This window comes from Pelophylax lessonae (genome assembly GCF_965119305.1).
Source record: "Pelophylax lessonae genome assembly, chromosome: 1".
Lineage (NCBI taxonomy): Eukaryota > Metazoa > Chordata > Amphibia > Anura > Ranidae > Pelophylax > Pelophylax lessonae.
Window position 1 is genome coordinate 96,539,189 of NC_138768.1, and position 26,576 is coordinate 96,565,764.

The window sequence follows — 26,576 nt, forward strand, 5'->3', positions numbered from 1 at the left end:
CCAGATCAGCGGGCACTGGAACAGCAGGCATCAGAACAGTGGGCACTGGATCAGCAGGCTCAGTAGGAGGCACCGGATCAGTGGGCACTGGATCAGCGGGCACTGGAACAACAGGCATCAGAACAGCGAGCACTGGATCAGCAGGCTCAGTAGGAGGCACCGGATCAGTGGGCACTGGATCAACAGGCTCATTAAGAGGCACCAGATCAGCGGGCACTGGATCAGCAGGCATCAGAACAGCAGGCACTGGATCAGCAGGCTCAGTCGGAGGCACCAGACAAGCGGGCACTGTAACAGCAGGCATCAGAACAGTGGGCACTGGATCAGCAGGCTCAGTAGGAGGCACCGGATCAGTGGGCACTGGAACAACAGGCATCAGAACAGCGGGCACTGGATCAGCAGGCTCAGTAGAAGGTACCGGATCAGTGGGCACTGGGTCAGCAGGCTCAGTAGGAGGCACTGGATCAGCGGGCACCGGAACAGCAGGCACTGGATCAGCGGGCTCAGTAGAAGGCACCAGATCAGCGGGCACTGGAACAGCAGGCATCAGAACAGTGGGCACTGGATCAGCAGGCTCAGTAGGAGGCACCAGATCAGTGGGCACTGGATCAGCAGGCACTGGAACAACAGGCATCAGAACAGCGGGCACTGGATCAGCAGGCTCAGTAGGAGGCACCGGATCAGTGGGCACTGGATCAACAGGCTCAGTTAGAGGCACCAGATCAGCGGGCACTGGATCAGCAGGCATCAGAACAGCAGGCACTTGACCAGCAGGCTCAGTAGGAGGCAACAGATCAGCGGGCACTGTAACAGCAGGCATCAGAACAGTGGGCACTGGATCAGCAGGCTCAGTAGGAGGCACCGGATCAGTGGGCACTGGATCAGCGGGCACTGGAACAACAGGCATCAGAACAGCGGGCACTGGATCAGTAGGCTCAGTAGAAGGCAACGGATCAGTGGGCACTGGATCAGCAGGCTCAGTAGGAGGCACCGGATCAGCGGGCACTGGAACAGCAGGCATCAGAACAGTGGGCATTGGATCAGCAGGCTCAGTAGGAGGCACCGGATCAGTGGGCACTGGATCAGCAGGCACTGGAACAACAGGCATCAGAACAGCGGGCACTAAATCAGCAGGCTCAGTAGGAGGCACCGGATCAGTGGGCACTGGATCAACAGGCTCAGTAGGAGGCACCAGATCAGCGGGCACTGGATCAGCAGGCTGGGTAACAGGTATAATTGTATGTGTTGGGAAAAATCTCCTTTTCTTTTTAGGTTTAGATACAGAAATCTTGCTAGTGGTTGCAGGGCTATGAATAGATTGTGAAGTAGATGGAAGCGAAATGGCAGTATTGGGAGATGGTGGAAAAGGAGAGACAGTTACAGAGGAGAATTTCTGAGAGGTTGCTAGGGGCAACAGAGTAGTAGAGGAAGTTTTCACAGAGTTAAATGCAGGAAAAGTGCAACTCGTTAAGCCAGGATATGAACAAGCAGTGGAAAGCAAACCATACCTAACTGCAGCTGTGGTTGCTACGGGTAACGGAGAGGAGAAACTTTGAGAAAACTGGTGTCCAGAGGCAGAAGTGGATTGGTGTGAGTTAGCTGATGCTAAATTGGAAAGATCTGACCAGGTTTGCAGTAAGGCCTGAACAAAACTCAATTTACAACCCCCTTGTCTGATTAGAGAATATACAGCATTCATGCAATCCAACAGGGCCTCTGGAGAATACACTGAATAATGTTCAATAAAATAGGGTTTATCATCTTCCAAGAGCCACACAAGAGATACCACCTGAGAGACACTAAAAGGAGGAGAATAATCATCACCACCCTTAGGGGTATTAGATAAAGCCAACTCTGCACAGAGCTGAATAAGTGGCTGAATCTCTTTGAACAAAACTCTGCCTTTGTCAACAAACGAGTGGGCCAGACGGATGCATTCCAACAACTGCTCGCTAGTGTAAGTTTTCAAAATTTGGCGACAATATTCCCTGTCTTCTGTTACAAGCAAAGAAAAATAAAAGACCTCCTCTGACTGCATCTTGCAACAACCAGAAAATTCCTAATTCCCAGGTGCAACCGATCTGATCGTTAGTGGCTTCAGTATTCTGTCAAGGATACCACATGCAGGCATCCAGCAAGAGTGATCAGATCAGTTGGCTGCACCAAGGAATCAGGACCCAGATGGATAAAGATGTAAATAAGTTTATTAAGCAAAATGACTCACTCCAATACCAACACCAGTGACCATAAACAAGTAAACAAAATATAAATGATAACAGTACAAAACCCCAATAGAACCTAACAAACTATATACAAAGGGATGGAGCAAACAATAGCAGGACAGGACAGGAACAGGAGACAAGGAAAGCAGGGAGCCAGGTAAAGGAAGCAGGATGCAGGGAACAGGACTCAGGATCAGGATACAGGTTTCAGGATACAGGTTTCAGGATACAGGTTCAGACAGGGACACGGCTAGCAGAGAAAATACTGAAGCACTGAGCCTCAGTGAAGGGCGGGCTTATATTCCCTCAGCAGTCCTCCTCAGGTGCAGCTTAATTAAAAGAACAGTCCAGCTGCTGGGAGACACCCGCTGGTGGGCCCTGGAACTGCGCCCCTCAGTTCCAGGAACAACAGTGCCACCAGCAGGTGACCCATGTAATGACACAGATCCTGACAGGTGCATGCTGGGAGAGGTGTCCTTGGAAAGTCGGTCTTCCCCCTGGGCCTACTGCCTGTGGTAGGGATGTAGGGAGCTTTTGGATCCTACCAGGTATGCTGCTTCAAGAGGGGCACTTTGTGTTTGGATAGAGGCTTAAGTACAATGAGGCCCTGTTCACACCTGAGCGTTTTTCAGCTCGTAAAACGCTCATCCCTGAGGTCTCAAAACGCCCAGCAAGAAAAATCCCATTCATTTCAATGGCCCCTGTTCACATCTGAGCTTTTTGTCCCCTGAAGCAAAAGGCCTGAAACTCAAAGTATGCAAGCTTCTTTTTTGGTAGATTACAAGTGTTTTTGTTAGATGTCAACACCTGCAAAAAGCGCCTGAAAAGCGCCAATAAAAAAAGCCTGAAAAACGCCCCAAAAAATGCCTGAAAACTATGCGCTCAGGTGTAAATGGAGCCTAAAGAAACTTAAAGCGTTTGTTACCCCAACACTTCATATTCCCTTTATATGCCTGCTGTACCATGTACTTGTATGAGAAAATATCCCATTATCTTTGTATTGCTTCCTTTGTATGAAATCCCTGGTGTTCATGTAAGTCTCCTTGCTTTCCTATTAAAAACTGACCACACTATGCAGTAAAGCACAACGTAGTCAGCTATGCTGGGAATTCAGTGTACTCTCCTCTAATAATCAGACTTGTCCTGACATGCCCCCACTGCACAGCCATTTACTGGGAAGCTCAGTATGTTGCTGCTTCTCCTCCCCCCATCTCCTATGCAGCTGAGAACAGAGGGAATGTGATCATTTATACAAAAGGGAAAAAGGTACTTTTAATGTTTTTTTTATATCCATACAAAAATGTTTTGTATTCTATTTTAAACTGAATGGGTTGTTTTACAAAGTGATCGTTTATAATTACTTTAAGCCTACTTGAATGAAGTGTGGTAGCCTCTCCCCAAAGAGTCAAAAGATGAACCAGCTCATTTCTTGCAGTCAGGAGATGATTTTGCAGAATGCCAGATTGGCTTGAAGGTTGTCCCTGGAGCTGGCCAAGTCCACACATGTCCTGTGTCCTAACCCGCTCTCCTAAGATGGTTAGGCGAGAGTCAATAAACTCTTTTTCTTGCATCTAATAGTGAATAGTATCAATTGATCACATGGCTTCACTATTGCCGAGGACTAGCCGGTGCTGAAATGCTAGCCCACCCTGCCTCTTAGGTTTCAAAGCTTTTCTTTGTACCAACAATTAATAAAATGCCATGGATTATCCCATTACTTAAAACACAATATCACAATCTATATACTGTATATCTCCCTACAACTCAAACTCCACCTATCTAAATGCATAAAGCTGCCTACTATGTAGCCAGGTGGGACTGGTGAAACTGGTCAGAAGCCTTACTCACAATCTTCAAATACTAGGAATACCTTGGGCATAAATGAATAAAGTATGTTGAACATGCCAGTCTATGTGAACAAGATGTTTATACCAAAAACTGGATTACTTTGTCATGTGGCACTTATGAACAGTTGATTGAATTTAAGATGCACATGGCATTATATGTGAACAAGTGACTTCAGTTGCATCTATTAAATTGAATTTATCTTTATTTAGCATTTATTCACCAGCCAGCAGCTGTGCCAGCTATTCTTCGTATGTTTCCTCTTACTCTGTGTTTCTTCGGAACTGAGTGGTATTTGCTGGCCTATTTTTATTATATAGGGATGGGCCAGACACCTCCCTGTTAAGTTTACAGAAGTATTTCTGAACAGGGGAAATGTTCTAACCCGAACGGCGAACCCCATTGAAATAGGAGCCGACAAAATCAAAAGTGCCCATTTTAAAGGCTTATATGCAAGTAATTGGCCATAAAAGGGGTGTGGGGGTCTGGGTACTGCCCTGGGGGACATGTATTAATACAAAACGTATTTTTTAAAACAATTGTTTTTTCTGGAGCAGTGATTTAAATTATGCTTAAAGTGCACCAATAAAAATTAAAAATGTATTTAAATACAGTACCTGGGGGGGTCCCTTTTTAATGTGTGAAGTGGCACATATATAGCATGCATAAAACATGCTACAGCAAAAATGACATTTCTAAAGAAAAAAAAAACAAGTCAAATCCCATTTAAAATGACTCGTGGTTACAATTGCCGGCACCAGGCCATTGAAAAGATAAAGAAAAAAACAGCATGCAAAAATTCAGGGAAAAATCGCCATGGGGTCCCCCCCAAAATCCATACCATACCCTTATCCTAGCATGCAGCCCGGCAGGTCAGGAAAGAGAAGGGGACAAGCGAGTGCCCCCTCCTGAACCATACCAGGCCACATGCCCTTAACATGGGGGGGTGGGTGCTTTGTGGCAGGGGGGCTCTTCCCCCCCCACCCCAAAGCACCTTGTCCCCATGTTGATGAGGACAAAGGCCTCTTCCCGACAACCCTGGACTGCAGGTGGGGGGCTTATCGAAATCTGGAAACCCCCCTTTAACAAGGGGGTCCCTAGATCCCAGCCCCCCCCATGTGAATAGGTACCCCTACCTATTCACCAAAAAAGTGTCAAAAAGTGATAACCACAAAAAATTGTTTTTGACAATTCCTTTATTAAAAAATAAAAAATAAAAAAATAGTGTTCCTTACAGGAAATTCATTGTCAAGCATGATTCCTGCCGGACCCGAAAAATAAGGAAGGCTTCCTGCCGTCTGCCCGCTTTGCGCTTTGACAGTTCTTATATAGGCAAAGGGTGAGGCCACCCAGCTACATCACCTGGTGGCACCACCCACTTCTGACATCACGTGCCTAAATAAGAGCTGTCAAAATGCAGAACGGGCAGACGGCGGGAGGCCTCCCAGGAAGAGAGAGCGTTTTTCATTTTTTTTGTTTTCACTTTTCGTGTCTGGCAGGCATCATGATTGAGGATGGATCTACATTGAGGGAAACTACTTTTAAATGTTTTTTTTTTTTTTTTTTTAAATAAAGGACTGTTTCTTGTGGTTGTTACTTTTTGACACTTTTTTGGTAAATGAGTAGGGGTGCGATGTACCGGATACCTATTCATATAGGGGGGAGGGCCGGGATCTGGGGGCCCCCTTGTTAAAGGGGGCTTCCAGATTCTGATAAGCCCCCTGCACGCAGAACCCAACAACCACAGCCGAGGGTTGTCGGGAAGAGGTCCTTGTCCCCATCAACACCCACCCCCCATGTTGAGGGCATGTGGCCTGGTATGGTTCAGAGGGGGGGGGGCACTATCTTGTTCCCTCCCCTTTCCTGACCTGTTGGGCTGCATGCTCAGATAGTTTCACTGTTTTAATTTTAATTTTGGCGTGGGGTTCCCCTTAAAATGTATACCAGACCCAAAGGGCCTGGTATAGCCTGGTAGAGGGGGCCCCATGTCATTTTTTTCTTTATTTTTTTTTACAGGTACTTTTTTTTATTCAGCTGTCAGCGGGGAAACCCATTTACAGCTGATGACTCATCGGTTGTTAAGGACGCCGCGACCGGCTTCCGTCCCCGCTCCTTAACAAGTAGCTTACACTGCGCCCTGATTGGGCAAAGCTTTGCCCAATCAGAACGCAGAATGCACTGTGCAGCGCTCAGTGCATTGCAAGGTGTTCGTCGAGGCAAACACCCTGCAAATTTGGGTGTTCAGCGAACGGCCTAACAGGCAAATCTTCGGCCTGAACCCATGCTCAGGCCGAACCATTCACCAATCCCTAGGGTCTAACTATTATAAAATATTGCTTTTTCACATTTTTTTTTTCTTTTAAATTTTACTATTGATATGTAACCTAATAGTATAAATAAAACCTCCTAAAAAAATATTGGATTATTGTAAAAAAAAGAGCTCCACTAAACAATAAATGAGCACCTGCTATAATACTCCTTATACTGTCCTTTCTGAGCACTTTGCTGATACAAGGTAGTTCTGACTTTTTTACATGCTCGTATTTTTAGGATATACTGTAACTTCTGCTTCTGTGGAAGGAGGGGAAATCTACATTGCAGGACAGCCTCGATACAACCACACGGGTCAAGTTATCCTTTATAAAATGAACGGAAGAGACATCAATATTATTGGCACATTAAAAGGAGAACAGGTGAGTGTCCATTACTGTGACTATACTATAAATAGAAATAGTCCCTTTGGATGCACATAGTGGAGCCAGTCATTCAATGGGCTGGGGCATGCCTGAGGACATTTCCCTTTGTGGTAGGCCACCGGGCTTTGTCCAGAATAGATCTGGTCTAATAGGAATACAAGCACATTTTAATTAGTTTCATTTTGGCGTGATTACATGTGTCTTAGGCTCAGTTCACACTAGTGCGATGCGGAAACCCTGCGAATCCACTGCGGGTTCCTGCATCGCACCCGACTTGCAGGAAGTTTACACTGCCATATGCAAACTGCTGGAAATGTCAATACAAAGTTAATGACACCCCCAGATAAGTTTGCATATCACAGTGCGAACTGTACGTTTGGACAGGATTCGGATCGCAAAGGTGTGAATACCCATGCGATCCGATTCTGTTGCGGACCAAAAAAAGGGTCCGAAGGCGATGCAAATTCAGCCATGCAATATGCATGGCTGAATTCGCATCGCACAGACTTTGCATGGGATTTGAAAAAAAACAAGACAGGTACATATACACAACTTTCGACCTGCGCCACTGAAAGAGTCAAGTACATTCGATCTTATGAAAAAAAGTTTCAACTGTGGCTGTAGGTAGTCTTTTTAGAAGGCATGCAGGATAGTTCAATCCCTGGGGTTAGTGGAGGTGGATGGTGGAGGTGGCTACAGGCTTCATACAGAGCTAGCGGGACTCTGCAACAGACAAAAAGGGGTAGGAGAAGAAAAGCAGCGCCACCTCAGTGTAGATTAAAAGGTTATTTATTACATAAAAACAATGTAGTAACTCACACAGAGGAAATAGTTGATCAGCAAATGGTGATGGTTCATCTGCAACACTGCAGGGATGTAAGGGAAGTACACGCATGCTCTGCCTGAGGAAGGAGCACACATGCTCCGAACGCGAGCACACCCCTGCCACTATTGGATGTAAGCCTGGATACTGAACGCTGCCAGAAACACAGGAAGTGTCGGACTCCACGGGCACAGCCAGGACCACGGCCGCCACAGTGTACTTCCCTAACATCCCTGCAGTGTTGCAGATGAACCATCACCATTTGCTGATCAACTATTTCCTCTATGTGAGTTACTACATTGTTTTTATGTAATAAATAACCTTTTAATCTACACTGAGGTGGCGCTGCTTTTCTTCTCCTACCCCTTATCGCATGTGATTTGCAGAGCAGTGCGGTGCGAATCACATGCAATGTCTCACATCGCATATGTGTGAAACGGCACTTAGGATTTAACTTTTTCAAATGGTTACAGATATGAGTTAAACATTTAGGAATTCAGCTATTAGGTCTTCTATTTACATTGAACCCCAGGTAAGCCTAAGACTGGTTTAGGTGATTACTCTTTGCTTTTAAAATTACTTTTCTGCTTTTATAATTGTAACAATTAGTAGTGCAAAGTGTTGTCTGATTGGATGGGGTGGAGATTGTGATGTCACCGCCCCACCTCTCCCCCTCATCCAATCAGGGAATGATTTGCATTCATTGAGAAAATGCAATGTGTTCCCTGAATAATGCCTGTACTGAGCAACTATACTTGTGTATTCACATTACAGTACGGGCAGCTGCTTGGCTAGGACCTGGAAACTAGGGGAGATTACTGTACCCACTACATTGATTTTCAGCTTCCATGAGGTTCCCACAGGTATGGCACATACATACTTATACTGATCCAAGCTGGACCAATGTAAGTATGTAACAAATCCCATACCTAAACTTCAGCTTTAAAGGTAAACTGATTAGATGTAAAAAAAAAAAAAATACTTGTGATTGCTTTTTGTGCTAATCTATAAATCAATATTAAATAATCAATTCAGTGGATAATGAAAATCTAAAAAAGCAACAAGCCAACAACTTGTAGATGTATCGTCTTCCACCCAAACTAGCCGCAGTATGTGTGAAAGCTTTATAAACAATAGACTGTACAATCTGTCCATGTACTTTGTAGTGAGTGCCAAATTTGTCATTTCTATATACTATAAAGGATTGCAATACCTTAACATAAATCTTTGTTTTGCTAATGCCACTGTTTTTTTTTTTTTTTTATAGATTGGGTCTTATTTTGGAAGTATCCTCACTACAGTAGATATAGATGGAGATGCAGTCAGTGACATTCTTCTCGTTGGCGCACCTATGTTTATGGGAGCTGAAAAACAAGAACAAGGAAAAGTGTACGTCTATAGCATTCAGGAGGTTAGCATTTTCAGACATTTATGTCATTTGATAAGGATGTAAGTTAGAAAGAATGGAAAGGGAGGGATTGGACTTTATAGGCACCAGTATTAAAATTGTATACTTTATTAAAGGATTCACAAAAACATATAAGACAAAATACACAAAAGAAAAAGGTAAAAAAGGCCAACATACAATGTACATATAATGCAATAGGGCGACAAAGCCTAAAAACAGTATACAAATTGCATAGCCTATCAAATATTAGTGTATGTAACAACAGTCACATATAACAATCACATATGTTGCAGAATAACCTATGTTTATGAGGCGGCCAAAGAGAGGAATAATAACCGTCTCTAACGGTCGTCTGTACAGAGTAGATACACAAATATTAGATTGAATCCCAGCTGCCCTACATGTTTCGCTTAGTTTAATAAGCTTCTTCTGGGGCATGTGGTAAAAACAGACATCTGCATAGGAACAAGACAATAATGGTAAATGTCCTAATACGTAAACATACAAAAATAAGATTTGGCATATGTATGTAGAGGTTGTTGTACAGTCATCCAACTGAGTAGAGCTAACAACCAACCAATACATAGTTACATTTAGGGCTATATAGTACCTTTGTCACACCAAGAGAAGAAAAGGGTGAAAGATGAAAAAGGGGGGATAGGGATGAGGAGCGGAAAAGAAAGGGGGACCAAGAGAAAGGGGGGAAAAAAAGGGGGAGAAAAGAAGGAAAGGAAGAGAAAGAAAGGGGGGGAAACAAAGGGAAAGTGGGGAATGGGAGAAAGGAAGAGGGACAGAGGAGGAAAGGCCTGAATGCTGGAAGTGCAGAGACAAGCCCGCAGATACAACTGGAGCTAGACACAGGGACCAGGGCTACATACTCTGGCATAGGAAAACATAATAATAGTGGAAGAGACCACAATGATCACCATGTGTTGAACAAAATTACATACCTGAGAAGAATTTTCAGGTCATCAGACCTTGTAATAAACCAAGCCTGGTAAGTTAGAATGATAACGAGGGGGGTCGGTGCGCTGTAGTAGGAGCAGACTGCCTAACACAATTACCGGGGTAAGCATGAGACAAAGTAATTCATATGACCTGAAATGGATAATATAATGATGAATGGGATATACAATCGACCAGGTATTGATAGAATGAAAAAGGGAACTGAGGTAAAGACCGTTACCCATAGCCTCACCTACCGTGCATATGGGGAAACCACTAATACAGGAACCCCAAGTACATGCAAGGGTTGATAATATGTGCCTAGGCTATCAAAGGTAGTGATGGCAGACTAGAACAAGATCAAAGTGGCAGAACAACATGCATAAGCAGGTATGAGGTGAGAATAGAGTGCCTGGATGACTGTACAACAACCTCTACATACATATGCCAAATCTTATTTTTGTATGTTTACGTATTAGGATATTTACCATTATTGTCTTGTTCCTATGCAGATGTCTGTTTTTACCACATGCCCCAGAAGAAGCTTATTAAACTAAGCGAAACATGTAGGGCAGCTGGGATTCAATCTAATATTTGTGTATCTACTCTGTACAGACGACCGTTAGAGACGGTTATTATTCCTCTCTTTGGCCGCCTCATAAACATAGGTTATTCTGCAACATATGTGATTGTTATATGTGACTGTTGTTACATACACTAATATTTGATAGGCTATGCGATTTGTATACTGTTTTTAGGCTTTGTCGCCCTATTGCATTATATGTACATTGTATGTTGGCCTTTTTTACCTTTTTCTTTTGTGTATTTTGTCTTATATGTTTTTGTGAATCCTTTAATAAAGTATACAATTTTAATACTGGTGCCTATAAAGTCCAATCCCTCCCTTTCCATTCTTTCTACTACTATTTAGGATGTGGCACCCTTAACTTTACTCCCCCCCCTTCTGTGCGCCTGGACATCCTGCGACCTAGGAGCGCACATACCAAATACTTGAAGGATGTAAGTTAGAATTTTACTTACTGGCAGTCTCATATCTGAGTTATATTCTGATAAGGCAGACTTCACAGACTCAAAGGCTGCTGGACATACACGCACATGAACTTTAATGGCATCCCAGTCTTAGTCCGTAGGGTTCAATATTGAGTTGGCCCACCCTTTGCAGCTATAACAACTTCAACTTTTCTAGGAAAGCTGTCCACAAGGTTTAGGAGTGTGTCTATGGGAATGTTTGACCATTCTTCCAGGAGCGCATTTGTGAGGTCAGGCAGAGAGAAGGCTTGGCTCGCAGTCTCTGCTCTATATCATCCTAAAGGTGTTCTATCGGGTTGAGGTCAGAACTCTGTACAAGCCAGTCAAGTTCCTCCACCCAAAACTCACTCATCCATGTCTTTATGGACCTTGCTTTGTGCACTGGCCCAAATCATTTGGTGGAGGGGGGTTATGGTGCGGGGTTGTATTTCAGGGGTTGGGCTTGGCCCCTTAGTTCCAGTGAAGGAAACTCTTAAGGTATCAGCATACCAAAACATTTTGGACACTTTCATGCACCCAACTTTGTGGGAACAGTTTAGGGATGGCCCCTTCCTGTTCCAACATGACTGCGCACCAGTGCCCAAAGCAAGGTCCATAAAGACATGGATTCTCACACAAATAGAGCTTTCTTTTGGTGGTATTTAATCACCACTAGGATATAATTTTTTTTCTAAAATACTAAATAAAAACAAAGATTTTGCAAAAAAAAAAAAGTTTTTCTTTGTATGTGTTAAAATTTTTGCAAAACAATTAATCTTTCTTCATTAATTTAGGCCACAATGTATACTGCTACCTTTCTTTGGTGAAAAATAATCCAAATCAGTGGACATTACTTAGTCTGTAGGAAGATTAGAGAGTCCACAAAATATGGTATATATACAATACCCTACAAAGTGAGTACACCCCTCACATTTTTGTAAACATTTTATTATATCTTTTCATGTGACAACACCGAAGAAATGACACTTTGCTACAATGTAAAGTAGTGAGTGTACAGCTTGTATAACAGTGTAAATTTGCTGTCCCCTCAAAATAACTCAGCATTTAGCCAAGAATGTCTAAACTGCTGGCAACCAAAGTGAGTACACCCCCGTACACCCCTAAGGTAAAATGTCCAAATTAGGGGTGTACTCACTTTTGTTGCCAGCAGTTTAGACATTCTTGGCTAAATGCTGAGTTATTTTGAGGGGGCAGCAATTTACACTGTTATACAATCTGTACACTCACTACTTTACATTGTAGCAAAGTCTCATTTCTTCAGTGTTGTCACATGAAAAGATATAATAAAATACAAACCCAATTCCAAAAAATTTGGGACATTTGCTTATTGCAAATGAGCAGAGTGGATCACAAGCTACAAGCACTAGCAGTAAGACAATTGTGAAATCCTATACCTTGTGTCTCCCCCATTACTTGACTCTTCCTTTGGAAGTATTTGGCTCCATGCACACAGGGCGTCATAAAAACGTGCTCCAAAGCTGTTTACTTGATGCCGGGAAACAGCAGCTGTAAAAACGTGCTTTCAGTAGCTTTTTCAATTAGCGTTATTGCACGTTTTGCCACAGTAGCTGTTAGCAGTGTTTTTTCTGCCTCCATTCAAAATCAATGGTTCCCTATGGGAGCCTATTGATTTGAATGGAAGTCACACCGCAGGTCGGATCAGGGTGATCCGACTTGCGGCGCGACTTGCGCTGTGAGAATCTTGAGGGGGAACTCCACGCCAAAATGGGGAAAAAAACGGCGTGGGGTTCCCCCCCAGGTTCCAAACCAGGCCCTTCGGGTCTGGTATGGAATTTGAGGGTAGCCCCACGCCGAAAAAACGGCGTGGGGTCCCACCCAAAATCCATACCAGACCCTTATCCAAGCATGCAGCCCGGCATAGCAGGAAAGGGGAGGGGACGAGCGAGCGGCGCCACATGTGACACAAGGGGGCGGGGTCTCCCGATGACGTCATCTGACGGCCACGCCCCTAATGGCTATATAATAAGCTGCAGAGACCAGAGACCGGCATAATCGCCGGAGACGTCGTTGGAGGAGGACCAGAGGAAGAAGAAGAGCTGACAGCAAAAGAGCAGAAGACCGGAGAGGAGAAGACAAGAAGAGAGGACAGCAGAAGGGCGGACAGTAAAAGAGCAGAAGACACCGGAGAGGAGCGGACAGCAGAAGACCCCCGGAGAGGAGAAGACAAGAAGAGCCGGATGAAGATTTTTAATAAACTTTCCAAAACGTCTCCTGTCGTTATTTCCATACACTGCCTTTTATGTGGTGAATGAGTAGGGGTACAGTGTACCCCATACCCATTCACATAGGGAGGGGGTCCGGGATCTGGGGGGCCCCCTTGTTAAAGGGGGCTTCCAGATTCCGATGAGCCCCCTGCCCGCAGACCCCCACAACCACCGGCCAGGGTTGTGGGGATGAGGCCCTTGTCCTCATCAAAATGGGGGCAAGGTGCTTTGAGGTGGGGGGTGCAGAGCACCCCCTGCCCCAAAGCACCCACACCCCCCCATGTTGAGGGCGTGTGGCCTGGTATGATCCAGGGGGGGTGGGGCCGCTCGCTCGTCCCCTCCCCTTTCCTGGTATGCCGGGCTGCATGCTTGGATAAGGGTCTGGTATGGATTTTTGGGGGGACCCCACGCCGTTTTTTCGGCGTGGGGCTACCCACAAATTCCATACAAGACCCGAAGGGCCTGGTTTGGAACCTGGGGGGGAACCCCACGCCATTTTTTTCCCCATTTTGGCGTGGAGTTCCCCCTCAAGATTCTCACAGCGCAAGTCGCGCCGCAAGTCAGATCACCCTGATCCGACCTGCGGTGCGACTTCCATTCAAAACAATAGGCTCCCATAGGGAACCATTGATTTTTAATGGAAGAAAAAAAAACGTATAACGTGGCTTAACGCACGTTAAGCCACATTATTCAGCCTTTAGCAGCGTCAGACGTTTTTACAACTTGACACTGCAGCTCCAGAACGCACAGTTCCTGGGGGTTTTTTTTGGAGCTGTAAAACGCCTATGCCACTTGGAGCTCCTAAAAGCTCTATGTGTGCATGAGGCCATAGAATAACATGGATGGGCGTTCTGCAGCTGCAAAAAAAAACGTCTGACGCTGCTAACAGCAGCTCCAAAAACGTCCAGTGTGCATGAGGCCTTTATGTGACTAATTAACTGTGAATTTTGTTTATGGTTCTCCCAGCCTTATTTTTCTCCCAAAAATCACAGCTTGCTACATTGCTTATCATCGATGTGAGCCAGACTCATTCTTTTAAAATATCAATTTACAGTTAAATAATATAAAGTATATGTAAACAATATCAATAGAATTTTCAAAATTCCACAATTGAAAGTTCAAAATATGTGAGCATCTCTAATGTGCTCAAAAAGGAAACTTCAGTGTTAGCATTCCAGCCTTCCACCACCAGTGAACATGCAAAGCCTCTTACCAATATATAGTGACCCCCTGTAAAGAGAGCAGTCAAATCAAATTTTCTTATCAAAGGTCCAGGACACATGTATAACCCAAGTTCAACAACTTTCACCAGACCTCTTCTACTCACATTGATGCACTTTAACATATACCAGATTCTTCCTCCTCAATAGCGGGCTAGCGGCAGCCAGCTCCCGTCTGCGTTTAGCTCGTAAAAAGCAAACATAACAGCCTCATGGTGCAGTATTAAAAATCCAGCATTTATTAAAAAGGTTATATACTCACATGGTGATATATTGAAAATCCACAACAAGATGGCCGGTGTCAACAGCGTGATAATGTGTCATTTCACGTAACTCCGATCTGTGCGTTTCGCCATGTGGTGACATTATCGGGGTACAACCAGAGTTATATATGTGTACTTGAAACCTTTGATAAGCAAGCGCTATTTGACTGCTCCGTTTACAGAGGGACAATATATTTTGATAAGAGGCTTTGCATATTTACTGGTGGTGGAAGGCTGAAATGCTAACCCTAAGGTTTGCCTATTGAGCACATTGGAGGTGTTCACAAGTTTTGAACTTTCTATTGGGAGTTTTGGAAATTCTATTGAGATTGTTCACATATGTATCATTTATCCATATTTTGAGCTCTGCACTTGATTTATTTTATGCTGTTTACATTTTATGTCAAAAAATTGTGTAAGCTTCTATGAATGGATAGTTTCCAAGTGCTGGTGTGATGAGAATTTTTGGAGACTCATTGCAGAATTTTATTCTTTCCAAAACCTGTGTCAGATGACACTTCTGTGATGAGAATTACAAAGGTTTATTTACTGTAAGTCTGAGGCTCTAACAGACTGTTGCTCTATGCCCCCTTGCATCTCAGCTATTTGTTGTTACTCTCTGCTGATTGAATTATGCTATATTGCTATATTATGGACTCAAGGATTTTTTCATGGTAGCAATCTATATCTATAGTATTGGAAAAAGGATTTTTTATGGGACTTTATAGGTGCAGACAAAAGAAAATATAAGAAAAGACAAAATATTTTAGATAAAAAAAAATACAAATAATTGTATTAAAAGTTAATTTAGAAAAAACATTAAAACCATTTAGAATGTAGAATGGCACTTGTGTAGGTATCCGCTCTACATATTTCGTCACAAATCATGGCTTCTTCAGGAGACTTATGAATTCATATGCCTAAAGTTTTTCTACAAAAAGTTCCACTGTTGCTCCCCGATTTTGGTGGGTAGTAGATGGATAAAGGGATCTCAGACAAATGCCGAACAAGCGTACCAAGAAGAGCATCAGTATGTCAGAGAGAGTAACACCATCAAAAAGGGGGACCCATCACAAATGGAAGGAGATGGACAAAACTGCAACTGAGCCTTTCATTTTATGGGACAACAACACAATCTGTTGAATTTAGCGATTTTAGCCTTATTATATTTGAAAAGCTTCTTGTACACATAAAGTTCCAAATGACAAGCACTTGGCTATGACTTTCCTCAAGGAATATTCAGCAGCACAAAATAGGACACTAGACCCTCACACTCCTTCCAAGCAGAATTTGTATGGTCAATGAAGTAGATCAAGTAGATCAACCTCTATGGTGTACGGCCATAATAATTTAAGATTCATCAATCTTTACTTATAGCGCTGCAATTTCCTTTCTATAATGATGGGGGGAGATTATTTACTGCCAGTGAACACATAAATATGAGAGATATTTTGTTGCTCCCACTGAGCAGCAATGTGTGGTAAATACTTATTTATCTCCAGAGTTGTATAAAGTACTTGAAACCCATACTTGAGTAAAAGTACAAGTGCTTGATCAAAAAGTGACTTGAGTAGAAGTGGAAGTGCTCGATCAAAAAGTGACTTGAGTAGAAGTACTAAAGTATTCAACATTTTTTGTACTTAAGTATTGCAAGTAGTGTTTTTAAAAATGTTGCTACTCAAGTACTTAAAGTAAAAGTACCAGTAGTTTTGAAAAAAAAATTGCTACTCAAGTACTGAAAGTAAAAGTACAAGTACTGTGTTATGTAGTTATTAAAGAAAGTAGTCAAAAGTTTGAACATCATATTGTTTTTTATTATTTCAAATGCAGCTTTTATTTATACATACAGTAGCTTTTATTTTCATATGCGCTGATAATACACATGTTTTGAGCTTCATGAAACCTGCCATCTTCTGTTCTGGCAGTGGCAATTTTTATAATTGTAACGAGTAACTATGTAGCACAAAAAAATAAATATCGGAGTAGAAGTATTGAAATCATTGAAAAAATGTAGTGAAGTAAAAGTGGAAGTAGGAGAAAAAAATTCTACTCTAGGAAAGTACAGATACCGCATTTCGGTACTTAAGTACAGTAGTGAAGTAGTTCTACTTAGTTACTATACATCTCTGTTGATCTCTGCATTCTACACAGCAGGTTGTATGCTACTTGTTCCAGACCTCTGTACTCTGTATGATAAGGTACATAGTCTTGGTGACGGCGCTTGTTCTTGCAACAGGAACTGGTTGCTAAGAAATCTTCTGTTTTAAGAAGACTCTATTTTTTTTTGGCGCACAAAGCACTACAATGTGGTTAACATGAAAAGGATATCAACATACTTCAACATTTCTGTGTCACTGGCCTTCAAGCAGATTCCTATATGAAAGAGAACCCACATTAATGGGGAACACAGGAAGTTAGAATCAACAGCTGTCATGGTTTGACTAGCATTGTGCAAAGATCTCTTTTCTCATGGCTGATGGGCAGCAGCAAAAATGCTAAGCAAAAAAGTAGATCTTGTCCCACTCCTAGGAAACATAATTTAAAATGATTGATTTTTCAAGTCCTTTTTTTTCCTACTAAGAAGATAATGTTCACACATACTTTGTCTTCACAGGAGACTTTTAAACATGAAATGACTTTGGAGCCCATGAACCAAACCTGCAAACAAGAAGCGGAAAATGAACCCTGCGGGGCTCGCTTTGGAACGGCTATTGCAGCTGTGACAGATCTTAACCTGGATGGCTACAATGATGTAGCTATAGGGTCTCCTCTGGAAGGAGATCACAGAGGAGCTGTGTATATTTATCATGGAAGTGGAAAAACAATAAAAAGCGACTATGCTCAGGTATGTGTCAAAACTGTATTTGTTGACCTTGTGCTATGTACTTAAAATCCATTAAAGCTATTGAGATAAAAGAGGGGTTTTGCTTGAGTAATAAAGGGAGGTGCAGCGCTAGAAACAAAGAAAATGTGTATCAGTCCAGAAAAATCAGTCTTTCCGCAGGGTTTAACTGTTTAGGCAAATGTGTACCACTACCACCACCAGATCACCTCCAACCGCACTGCCTCTTACCGTCCTGCTGATAGTAATAGGGCATCCATATATCCCACCACAGGCTCATCCAGACCTCCTTAAACCCTCAGTAGGAACAGATGATAGTTCAGGATCAGGCTCCCAGGGAAGGATTACAAAGAAGGCCCCAAGAATGGAAGAAATACTCATAGAGTAGTGACGTTTAAATAAAGGGCAATTTTTATTAATACAGCTGATAAACTCACATTTAGTTGCAAAGCAGCGTCAACATATAGATGTAGACCGGTTTCTAACCAAAAAGATGGCCGCTGCGTCCTTGGCGCAATGACATCACACGTCCCAATACCTGCCTGATGCAGCGTTTCGTCAACAATTACTGTGTCAGGGGCGTGGTCAGTGGACAGCATTGCGCACTTAATTTAGCAGCGGGAACGAGCGGCTCAATTAACTGAAGGGAGCAACATCCAGCTGCATCTGCAGCCAGGAATGGAAGAAAAACACAAACTCACAATCTCAGCACCCAAATCAATGGAGAAAAATATAAAAAGCAACAATATCTTATACAAGAGTCCAGTTTAAATAATTTTAACCTGAACTAAGGCAATTCAATGCATTCTTATAAAGAGAGAATATAAATCATGCAGAGCCATCTTGTGGACAAAAAACAGTACTACATGAACAAACATTACAAATAAAACACAACACACAGCAAACCAATGAAATTGATCAACTAACACCAATTAATTTAAAAACATATATGTAGATAAAACTAAGTCAATATACGCATAAAACACAAATAAAAAATGAGGATATAAAAATACATATTGGGATCAGAGAAAAAAATTAGCTGTTAGCTATAAAGGCATTGACATCCCACTCCACATTCATACCATGTGTAGCGTATGTCTTTGCCCTATAAATCCACTGTGCCTCTAACTTTGAGATTACCCTGACCATATTACTCCCACGCCAATTTGCCACAAAATGTTCAATCCCAATGAACACCGTCCCCTTGGGATCCCTATTGTGGCAAAGTGCATAGTGTTTAGAGAGACTATGGCCAGGAAAGCCCTTATGGATGTTGGCAACATGTTCATTAAGTCTTGTTACCAGCATCCGTTTGGTACAACCAATGTACTGTAAGCCACAAGGGCAACAGATCATGTACACATACTTGGTTGTACACGTAAAAAATTGCTTAATGGCAAAATTCTCACGGGTGGAAAAGGACTCAAACGAGGTAAACTTTCTCAAACTATGTGATTCAGCACACAAATAGGGCATTTGTGACACGGGAAAAATTCAATCATATTCTGAAAAAAGAATGATGGTTTTCGCGGTGGATTAACAACATTGGGGGCAACTTGCAGCCTCAGAGGGGGTACTCCCCTATGAATAACCACCGGATTGTCAGGAAGCTGTGGTCCTAAGATAGCATAATTTCACAACACTTTCCAGTGTTTGCGCAATATTTTCTTTACTGCAAAATGCTGGCTATAATAAGTTGTGAGAAAGGAAAAATCAAAGTTTTTATTAATTGTCCTATTTCTAGGAGCTAATAGTTCATCACGGTCTCTGCTACCTGAATCCATCAATGCCCGATTAACCACCTGTAGGTCATAACCCTTTTCACAAAACCGTGATTTTAAAGTCTTGCACTCACTTAGAAAGTCATCATAGCAAACACACACACACATCATAGGTTGAACTGGATGGACTCATGTTTTTTTTCAACCTCACTAACTATGTAACTATGTAACTATCATAGTGCGTACAGTTTCTCCGCAGCCGGAGAAACTGGCTTTTAGGTACCGACTTGAGCCAAGACGGGTGGTGGCAGCTAGAGATTAGGGATGATCGAACTTTTCAAAAGTTTGGTTCGGCCAGAACATCCGAACTTCCCGAAAGTTCGGCCCGGATTTCAGAACCCCATTGAAATCAATGGGACCCAAACTTCGGTAATCAAAAAACACCATTTTGAAGCCCTAAAACCCAATAAATGCCCCTAAAAAGTGCCTAGGGTTCTGGGTCATACCCCAGGGACTATTAATCACACAAAAAAAGTTCTTAAAAAGTGTCATTTTTAATAGAGAGCCAATTATTAAAAAAATTAAAAAAAAAATAAAAAAATAAAAAAAAATTCTTTGGATTTAGTATCTGGGGGGTCTAAAAAGTGTACCTGTGAAGTTTCAGCTCTGTAGCATGTCCAGAACCATAAAAAAAAAGATTGTTTGTATTTTGTCACTTATAGAACAGGTTAGTGGCTTCTCGTTTTTCACACCTTGCCGGTCTAGTAGCAAGCGTTTTTTTGGGCATTTTATGGGGTCTTTTAAGGCAGGCAAAACATCTGAACTTGTGTATACGGGTATATATACCACTATACACAAGTTCAGATGTTTTGCCTGCCTCCAAAGAACCCCAAAAATGGCCAAAAAAACGCTAGCGTAAAAAAAAAAAAAACGCCCAGGTGTGTTGTTGCAGGCATTTTTTGGGGGTTTTTGGAGGCAGGCAAAACATCTGAACTTGTGTATATTGGTATATATACACACATACTTATATGTATATTACACTTAGACATATATAGGTGTGATAGGAGCGTAACTATATTGGTGTTAATTATTTCATTAGCGCAAGTAGTTTTTTCTGCTCCTTTCACACCTATATATGTCTAGGTGTATATATACATACATGGGTGTATATATACCCCCTATACACATGTTCAGATGTCATGCCTGACTCCAAACATGTGCTCAAAAGATCCCTATGAACGCCTGCAGCCAAAAAGAATGGTGACGAGGGCGAAGCCATATTACTGCAGCGAAAGTGACACAAGAGAAACTAGCTTTTCTCTAAAGCGGTCACCCTGATATGGAAGGGTTTTGTCACCCTGCCATAGCAGTCACTGTCAGTTAACCCTACACCACGCTACGGTCCCCTTACACTTAACACTTTCCCTACAGAAACTGAATAAATTAAAGCTAACTAAAGTGTAAAAGAGCACCCTAACTACACTATATATCTCTTTCCTCACACTAAAAATTGCTAAATGACACTTTGTAACACTTTGTAACAGAAGTAACAGAATAGCATTCCACTCTCTTCCATGTCCCGTATAAGAATGCTAGGTATTTGGCGGGGGCTATCTTATATACTGGGGGGCGTATTCACTAATGATTGGTCTATGGACCCCCTACATAGTTACATAGTCACTCCAATCACATTCCTAGCATTCTCCTGCCCCCTCAATTGGCTTTTGCTAATGGTTCTGGTCCAATCATGGGCTTTTAGAGCCCATTTCCTGACCCATTGCATTTTGGTCGGTTCTGGTTGCCGAATTCCGAACTTTTTGGGCAAAAAGTTCTAAATTCGGCCGAACCTCGAACAGCCAATGTTCGGGTCGAACCGATGGTCGACCTGAACCGTTCGATCATCCCTACTAGAGATATCAATATATCCGTTTCTATCCATCTCCTTAAAAAATGTAGAAGTCAGGATAGAACCCCCATCAACCTTGATTTTTAAATTGAGATAATGCACCTCTTTCTCACTAGCCTCATATTGCAAATAGATACCCCTATTGTTGTTATTGAGCTCCAAAAAGAACTCCTGCAGGGATTCCATACTGCCCTCCTATAGGAGGAAGACGTCGTCTATGTACCTCCTCCACAAACATAATTGCGGTCTGGGGTTACGATAGACGACGTCCTCCTCCCATTTGGCCATAAATAAGTTCGCCATACTTGGGGCAAACTTTGCCCCAAAGGCTACACCCTTGTTTTGCAAGTAGTACTTTCCGTCAAACCAAAAATAGTTATCCGACATACAGTACTCAAGCAAAGACAATATGAATTGATGTTGTTTAGGGTGTAGGGAGGCACCTCCGGACAAAAAGTGCTCCACCGCCTCACGTCCATGCTCATGTGAGATCACAGTGTAGAGGGAAGTAACATCAGCTGTTTCAAGAAGGAAACCCTCCCCCCACTGTATTTCCCGCAGGATGTTAATCACTTGCGTGGAGTCTTTTAAATAACAGGGAGTATTCACCACCAAAAGCTGGAGGAAGAAATCAATGTATTTACCTGCCCTAGATGTAATGGAGTTAATCCCACTAATTATTGGCCTCCCGGGGGGGTTGGTCAGACATTTATAAATTTTGGGTAGGAAGTAAATGACTGGCACTCTAGGTGATGACGGTATCAGAAATGCCTTTTCTTTTTTGATAATAATATTATTCCTAAATAGTGTTGAGCGAACACGGACTGTATTATTTGTGTTCGTACCGAATAATTGGATTTTTGTTACCCGAACACGGACCCGAAAACTTTACTGTATGTTCGGGTTTAAAATCCGTGTTCGGTCATTTTATTTCCGGGTTTGTATGTATTGGCGCGCTTTTAATGGCGGGCTTTCAACAGCCAATCAACAAGCGTTTAACTGGTGTGCCTTAAGCCATCCCAGCCATGAATACAAATGTATTAGTAGCTGTGATTAGCCATCTGAAGCATGTGACCAAGACTTTATAAGTTCGAGACTGAGCGCAGCTGCGTCATTCTGCTGTAGTACAGGGACAGAGCACACATCATACGTGCTGACTGCTGATTAGTGACAGACAGTCATAAATTATATTGTGTCCAAAAAGAATTCAGAATCAGGGACAGGTCGGAGTGCTGCAGGCAGGGCGAGTTGTTAGGGCATTTTAGGACGAGGCTGGAGATAGGCAGGGTCAGTGTTCTATAATCGATTTTGCTGTGTGGGGGGGTTTGCAGTGCCGGCAGTGACCGATCTTATCGATCATTTTAGGGCGCGGCTGGAGATAGGCAGGGTCAGTGTTCTACAATCGATTTTGCTGTGTGGGGGGTTTGCAGTGCCGGCAGTGACCGATCTTATCGGTCATTTTAGGGCGAGGCAGGAGAATAGGCAGGGTCAGTGGTCCACATCGATTTTGCTGTGTGTGGGGTGGTGTGAACACAATCTTTTTGCCCTCTGAGGAGGAGGGAGAAATCTTTTTTATCAGTCAGTTGTGTGCAGCGTTTTTCCTTCAGTGCTGCTGACTGTGATAATACACTGCTGTGTTCACATGTGCTATTATTGAGTGATTTCAAAATGTATACACTTTTTTCTATTCCACTATTCAATATACACCCTTTTGGGTTAAAAAAATTAAATTCTGGCATAGTCTGTACTAATCTATTTAAAAATTACAAACTTAAAAGGGGAATTTTCTTTTTTTTTTTTTCCCTCTATAGCCTGCAGCAGAGCTGACTGATATAAGACACTGCTGTTCACATGTGCTATTGAAAAATCACCAATTTTATATCATATTTTCTATTCCGCTATTCAATCTACACCCTTGGGGTAAAAACAATTAAATTGCGGGATAGTCTGTATCGGTACGTGTGAGATACACCTTTCCAATTTTTGGGGCGCATCTCATACTGCCGAGGATTGCAGGGTGCTTCGGTGTGCCTCCTGCCTGTTCCGAACTCCTCCTACTCCTCGTCCTGCCTTTGGGGGTACAAAAAATAGTAATTTGGGCCTAGTCTGGGTCTGTACGTGTGAGATACATACACCTTTTGATATCATATTTTCTATTCCGCTATTCAATTTACACCTTTGGGATAAAAACAATTAAATTGCGGGATAGTCTGTATCGGTACGTGTGAGATACACCTTTCCAATTTTTGGGGCGCATCTCATACCGCCAAGGATTGCAGGGTGCTTCAGTGTGCCTCCTGTCTGTTCCGAACTCCTCCTACTCCTCATCCTGCATTTGGGGGTACAAAAACTAGTAATTTGGGCCTAGTCTGGGTCTGTACGTGTGAGATACATACACCTTTTGATATCATATTTTCTATTTCGCTATTCAATCTACACCTTTGGGGTAAAAACAATTAAATTGCGGGATAGTCTGTATCGGTACGTGTGAGATACACCTTTCCAATTTTTGGGGGGCATCTCATACCGCCGAGGATTGCCGGGTGCTTAATTTTGCCTCCTGTTCGGACCTCCTCCTACTCCTCATCCTCATCCTGCCTTTAGGGTACAAAAAATTGTAATCGGGGCCTAGTCTGTGTTTGTACGTGTGAGATGCATCGTTTTGTAAAATTTTTCCTATTCCGCTATTCAATATACACCCTGTTTGAGTGTAAAAAATTTAATTATGGCATAGTCTGTATCACTACATGTGAGATACACCTTTTTAAATTTGTTTTGCGCATCTCCTTCCACCGCCGAGGATTGCAGGGCGCTTCAGTTTGCCTCCTGTTCCGAACTCCTCCTACTCCTCTTCCTCATCCTGCCTTTAGGGTACAAAAAATTGTAATCGGGGCCTAGTCTGTGTTTGTACGTGTGAGATACACCGTATTATAACATTTTTCCTATTCCGCTATTCAATATACACCCTTTTGGAGTGTAAAAAATTAAATTACGGCATAGTCTGTATCGGTACGTGTGAGATACACCTTTTAAATTTGTTTGGCGCATCTCCTTCCACCGCCAAGGATTGCAGGGCGCTTCAGTTTGCCTCCTGTTCTAAACTCCTCCTACTCCTCTTCCTCATCCTCCCTTTAGGGTACAAAAAAATTTTAATCGGGGCCTAGTCTGTGTTTGTACGTGTGAGATACACAGTTTTTTATCCTTTTTTCTATTCCGCTATTCAATATACACCCTTTTGGGATAAAAAAAATTAAATTGCGGCATAGCTTGCATATTTGACTGTGAGATACACCCGTGCGATACTGTTGTTGTTTTGTTCCGCTATTCAATAAACACCTTTCTAGGGCAAGATCATAAATTACAGAAATATGAGGAGACCGTCAAATAGGGGCCGTGGCCTGGGTCGTGGTGCTGCTGGTAGAGCTCCTGTTGCAAGGAGAGGATGTGGTCGATCTGTGCCAGCTACACGCACAAGTGAAACACCTTCCTCAAGTGTGAGTAGGCGACAGAACCTGCAGCAGTATTTGGTAGGGCATCATGCGCCTCTAGAAGTGATGAGGCCAGAAGAAGTAGAGGCAATAGTAGATTGGGTTGCTGACAGTGGCTCCAGTTCCTTCACATTGTCTCCCACCCAGTCTACTGCAGAAAGGTCAGAGTTGGCACCTGCAGCCAATGTCCAACCGTCTTTCACCTCACCCCCTTGCAAATCAGGCAAGCAGTCTGAGCCCCAAGTCATGCAGCAGTCTCTTCTTCTTTTTGATGACTCTGTCAGCAGGGTTTCCCAGGGCCATCCACCTAGCCCTGCCCCAGAAGTGGAAGAGATTGAGTGCAGCGATGCCCAACCACTTATTTCTCAAGATGAGTACATGGAAGGACCATCGCAGCACGTCTCCGATAATGACGAAACGCAGGTGCCAACTGCTGCGACATTCAGAATTGTGGAGACCGACAAGGAGGGCAGGGGTGAAAACTGGGTGGAAGATGATGTGGAGGACGATGAGGTCCTCGACCCCACATGGAATGAAGGTCATGTAGGTGACCTGAGTAGTTTGGAGGAAGAGGCGGTGGTCGCACAGAGCCACCAGCACAGCAGAAGAGGGAGCAGGGTGCAGAAGCGGAGCGGCCGTGCCCTAGACACTACGAACAAGCACACCAAAGCGAGCTCAAAGGAGTTCTCTAGAGTGGAAGTTCTTCAGAAAATGTGCTGATGACAGGACACGAGTGGTTTGCACCCTGTCTAATCAGAGCCTGAAGCGAGGCATAAACCTTCTCAAACTAAGCACAACCTGCATGATCAGGCATCTAAGTGCAAAGCATGAGCTGCAGTGGAGTAGACACCTTCAAAACCAAGAAAGGTCTCTGGCTCCTCCTGCAGTCTCGGCCTCTCCATCCACATCTGTAGTGATACCAGCACCTGCCACCCCGCAAACAGACGATCTGTCAGCAACACCACCACCTGGGTCACCAACCATCTCCACAATGTCCCGTGGAAGCGTTCAGCTTTCCATCTCCCAAACACTTGAGAGGAAGAGGAAGTACCCCCCTACCTACCCGCGATCCCTGGCCCTGAATGCCAGCATTTCAAAATTCTTGGACTTTGAAATGCTGTCATTCCGTCTGGTGGAGACGCACAGTTTTAAAAGCCTTATGTCGGTGGCTGTCCCACAGTACGTCGTGCCCAGCCGCCACTACTTTTCCAGGCAAGCCATCCCTTCCCTGCACAACCAAGTTGGGGAAAAAATCAGGTGTGCACTGCGCAACGCCATCTGTGCCAAGGTCCACCTACCTACCGATACTTGGACCAGTAAGCACGGTCAGGGGCCTTATATCTCCCTAATGGCACACTGGGTAAATGCAGTGGCGGATGGGCCTGAGGCGGATAGCAATTTGGCGCATGTCCTTCCACCACCGAGGATTGCAGGGCGCTTCAGTTTGCCTCCTGTTCCTAACTCCTCCTACTCCGCTTCCTCATCCTCTACCGCCTCCTCATCCGGTCAGCGTAACACCTTCACCACCAACTTCAGCACAGCCAGGGGTAAACGACAGCAGGCAGTTTTAAAACTTGCCTGTTTGGGGGAAAAACCACACACCGCGCAGGAGTTGTGGAGGAGCATGGAACAGCAGACAAATGAGTGGTTGCTGCCAGGGAGCCTTAAGCCCGGCCTGGTGGTGTGCGATAACGGGCGAAATATCATAGCAGCTCTGGGCCTAGCCGGTTTGACGCACATCCCTTGCCTGGCGCATGTGCTGAATTTGGTGGTGCAGAGGTTCATTAAAAATTACCCCGATATGTCAGAGCTGCTGCAGAAAGTGCGGGCCGTCTGTGCGCACTTTCGGCGTTCTCACCCTGCTGCTGTTTGCCTGTCAGCGCTGCAGCGTAACTTCGGCCTTCCCGCTCACCGCCTCATAT

General features: G+C 43.5%; 1 protein-coding gene across 1 annotated transcript in view; it reads left to right on the forward strand.

Annotated features, from left to right (window-relative positions):
- The window catches only part of ITGA1 (integrin subunit alpha 1), a 229,476-nt gene that overhangs the window by 145,112 nt on the left and 57,788 nt on the right, over positions 1 to 26,576 (forward strand). Inside the window, exons 12-14 of the mRNA XM_082258819.1 lie at positions 6,618 to 6,760; positions 8,854 to 8,997; positions 17,312 to 17,542. Coding sequence (XP_082114945.1) covers positions 6,618 to 6,760; positions 8,854 to 8,997; positions 17,312 to 17,542 — 518 coding nt within the window. The remainder of the gene's footprint in view (positions 1 to 6,617; positions 6,761 to 8,853; positions 8,998 to 17,311; positions 17,543 to 26,576) is intronic.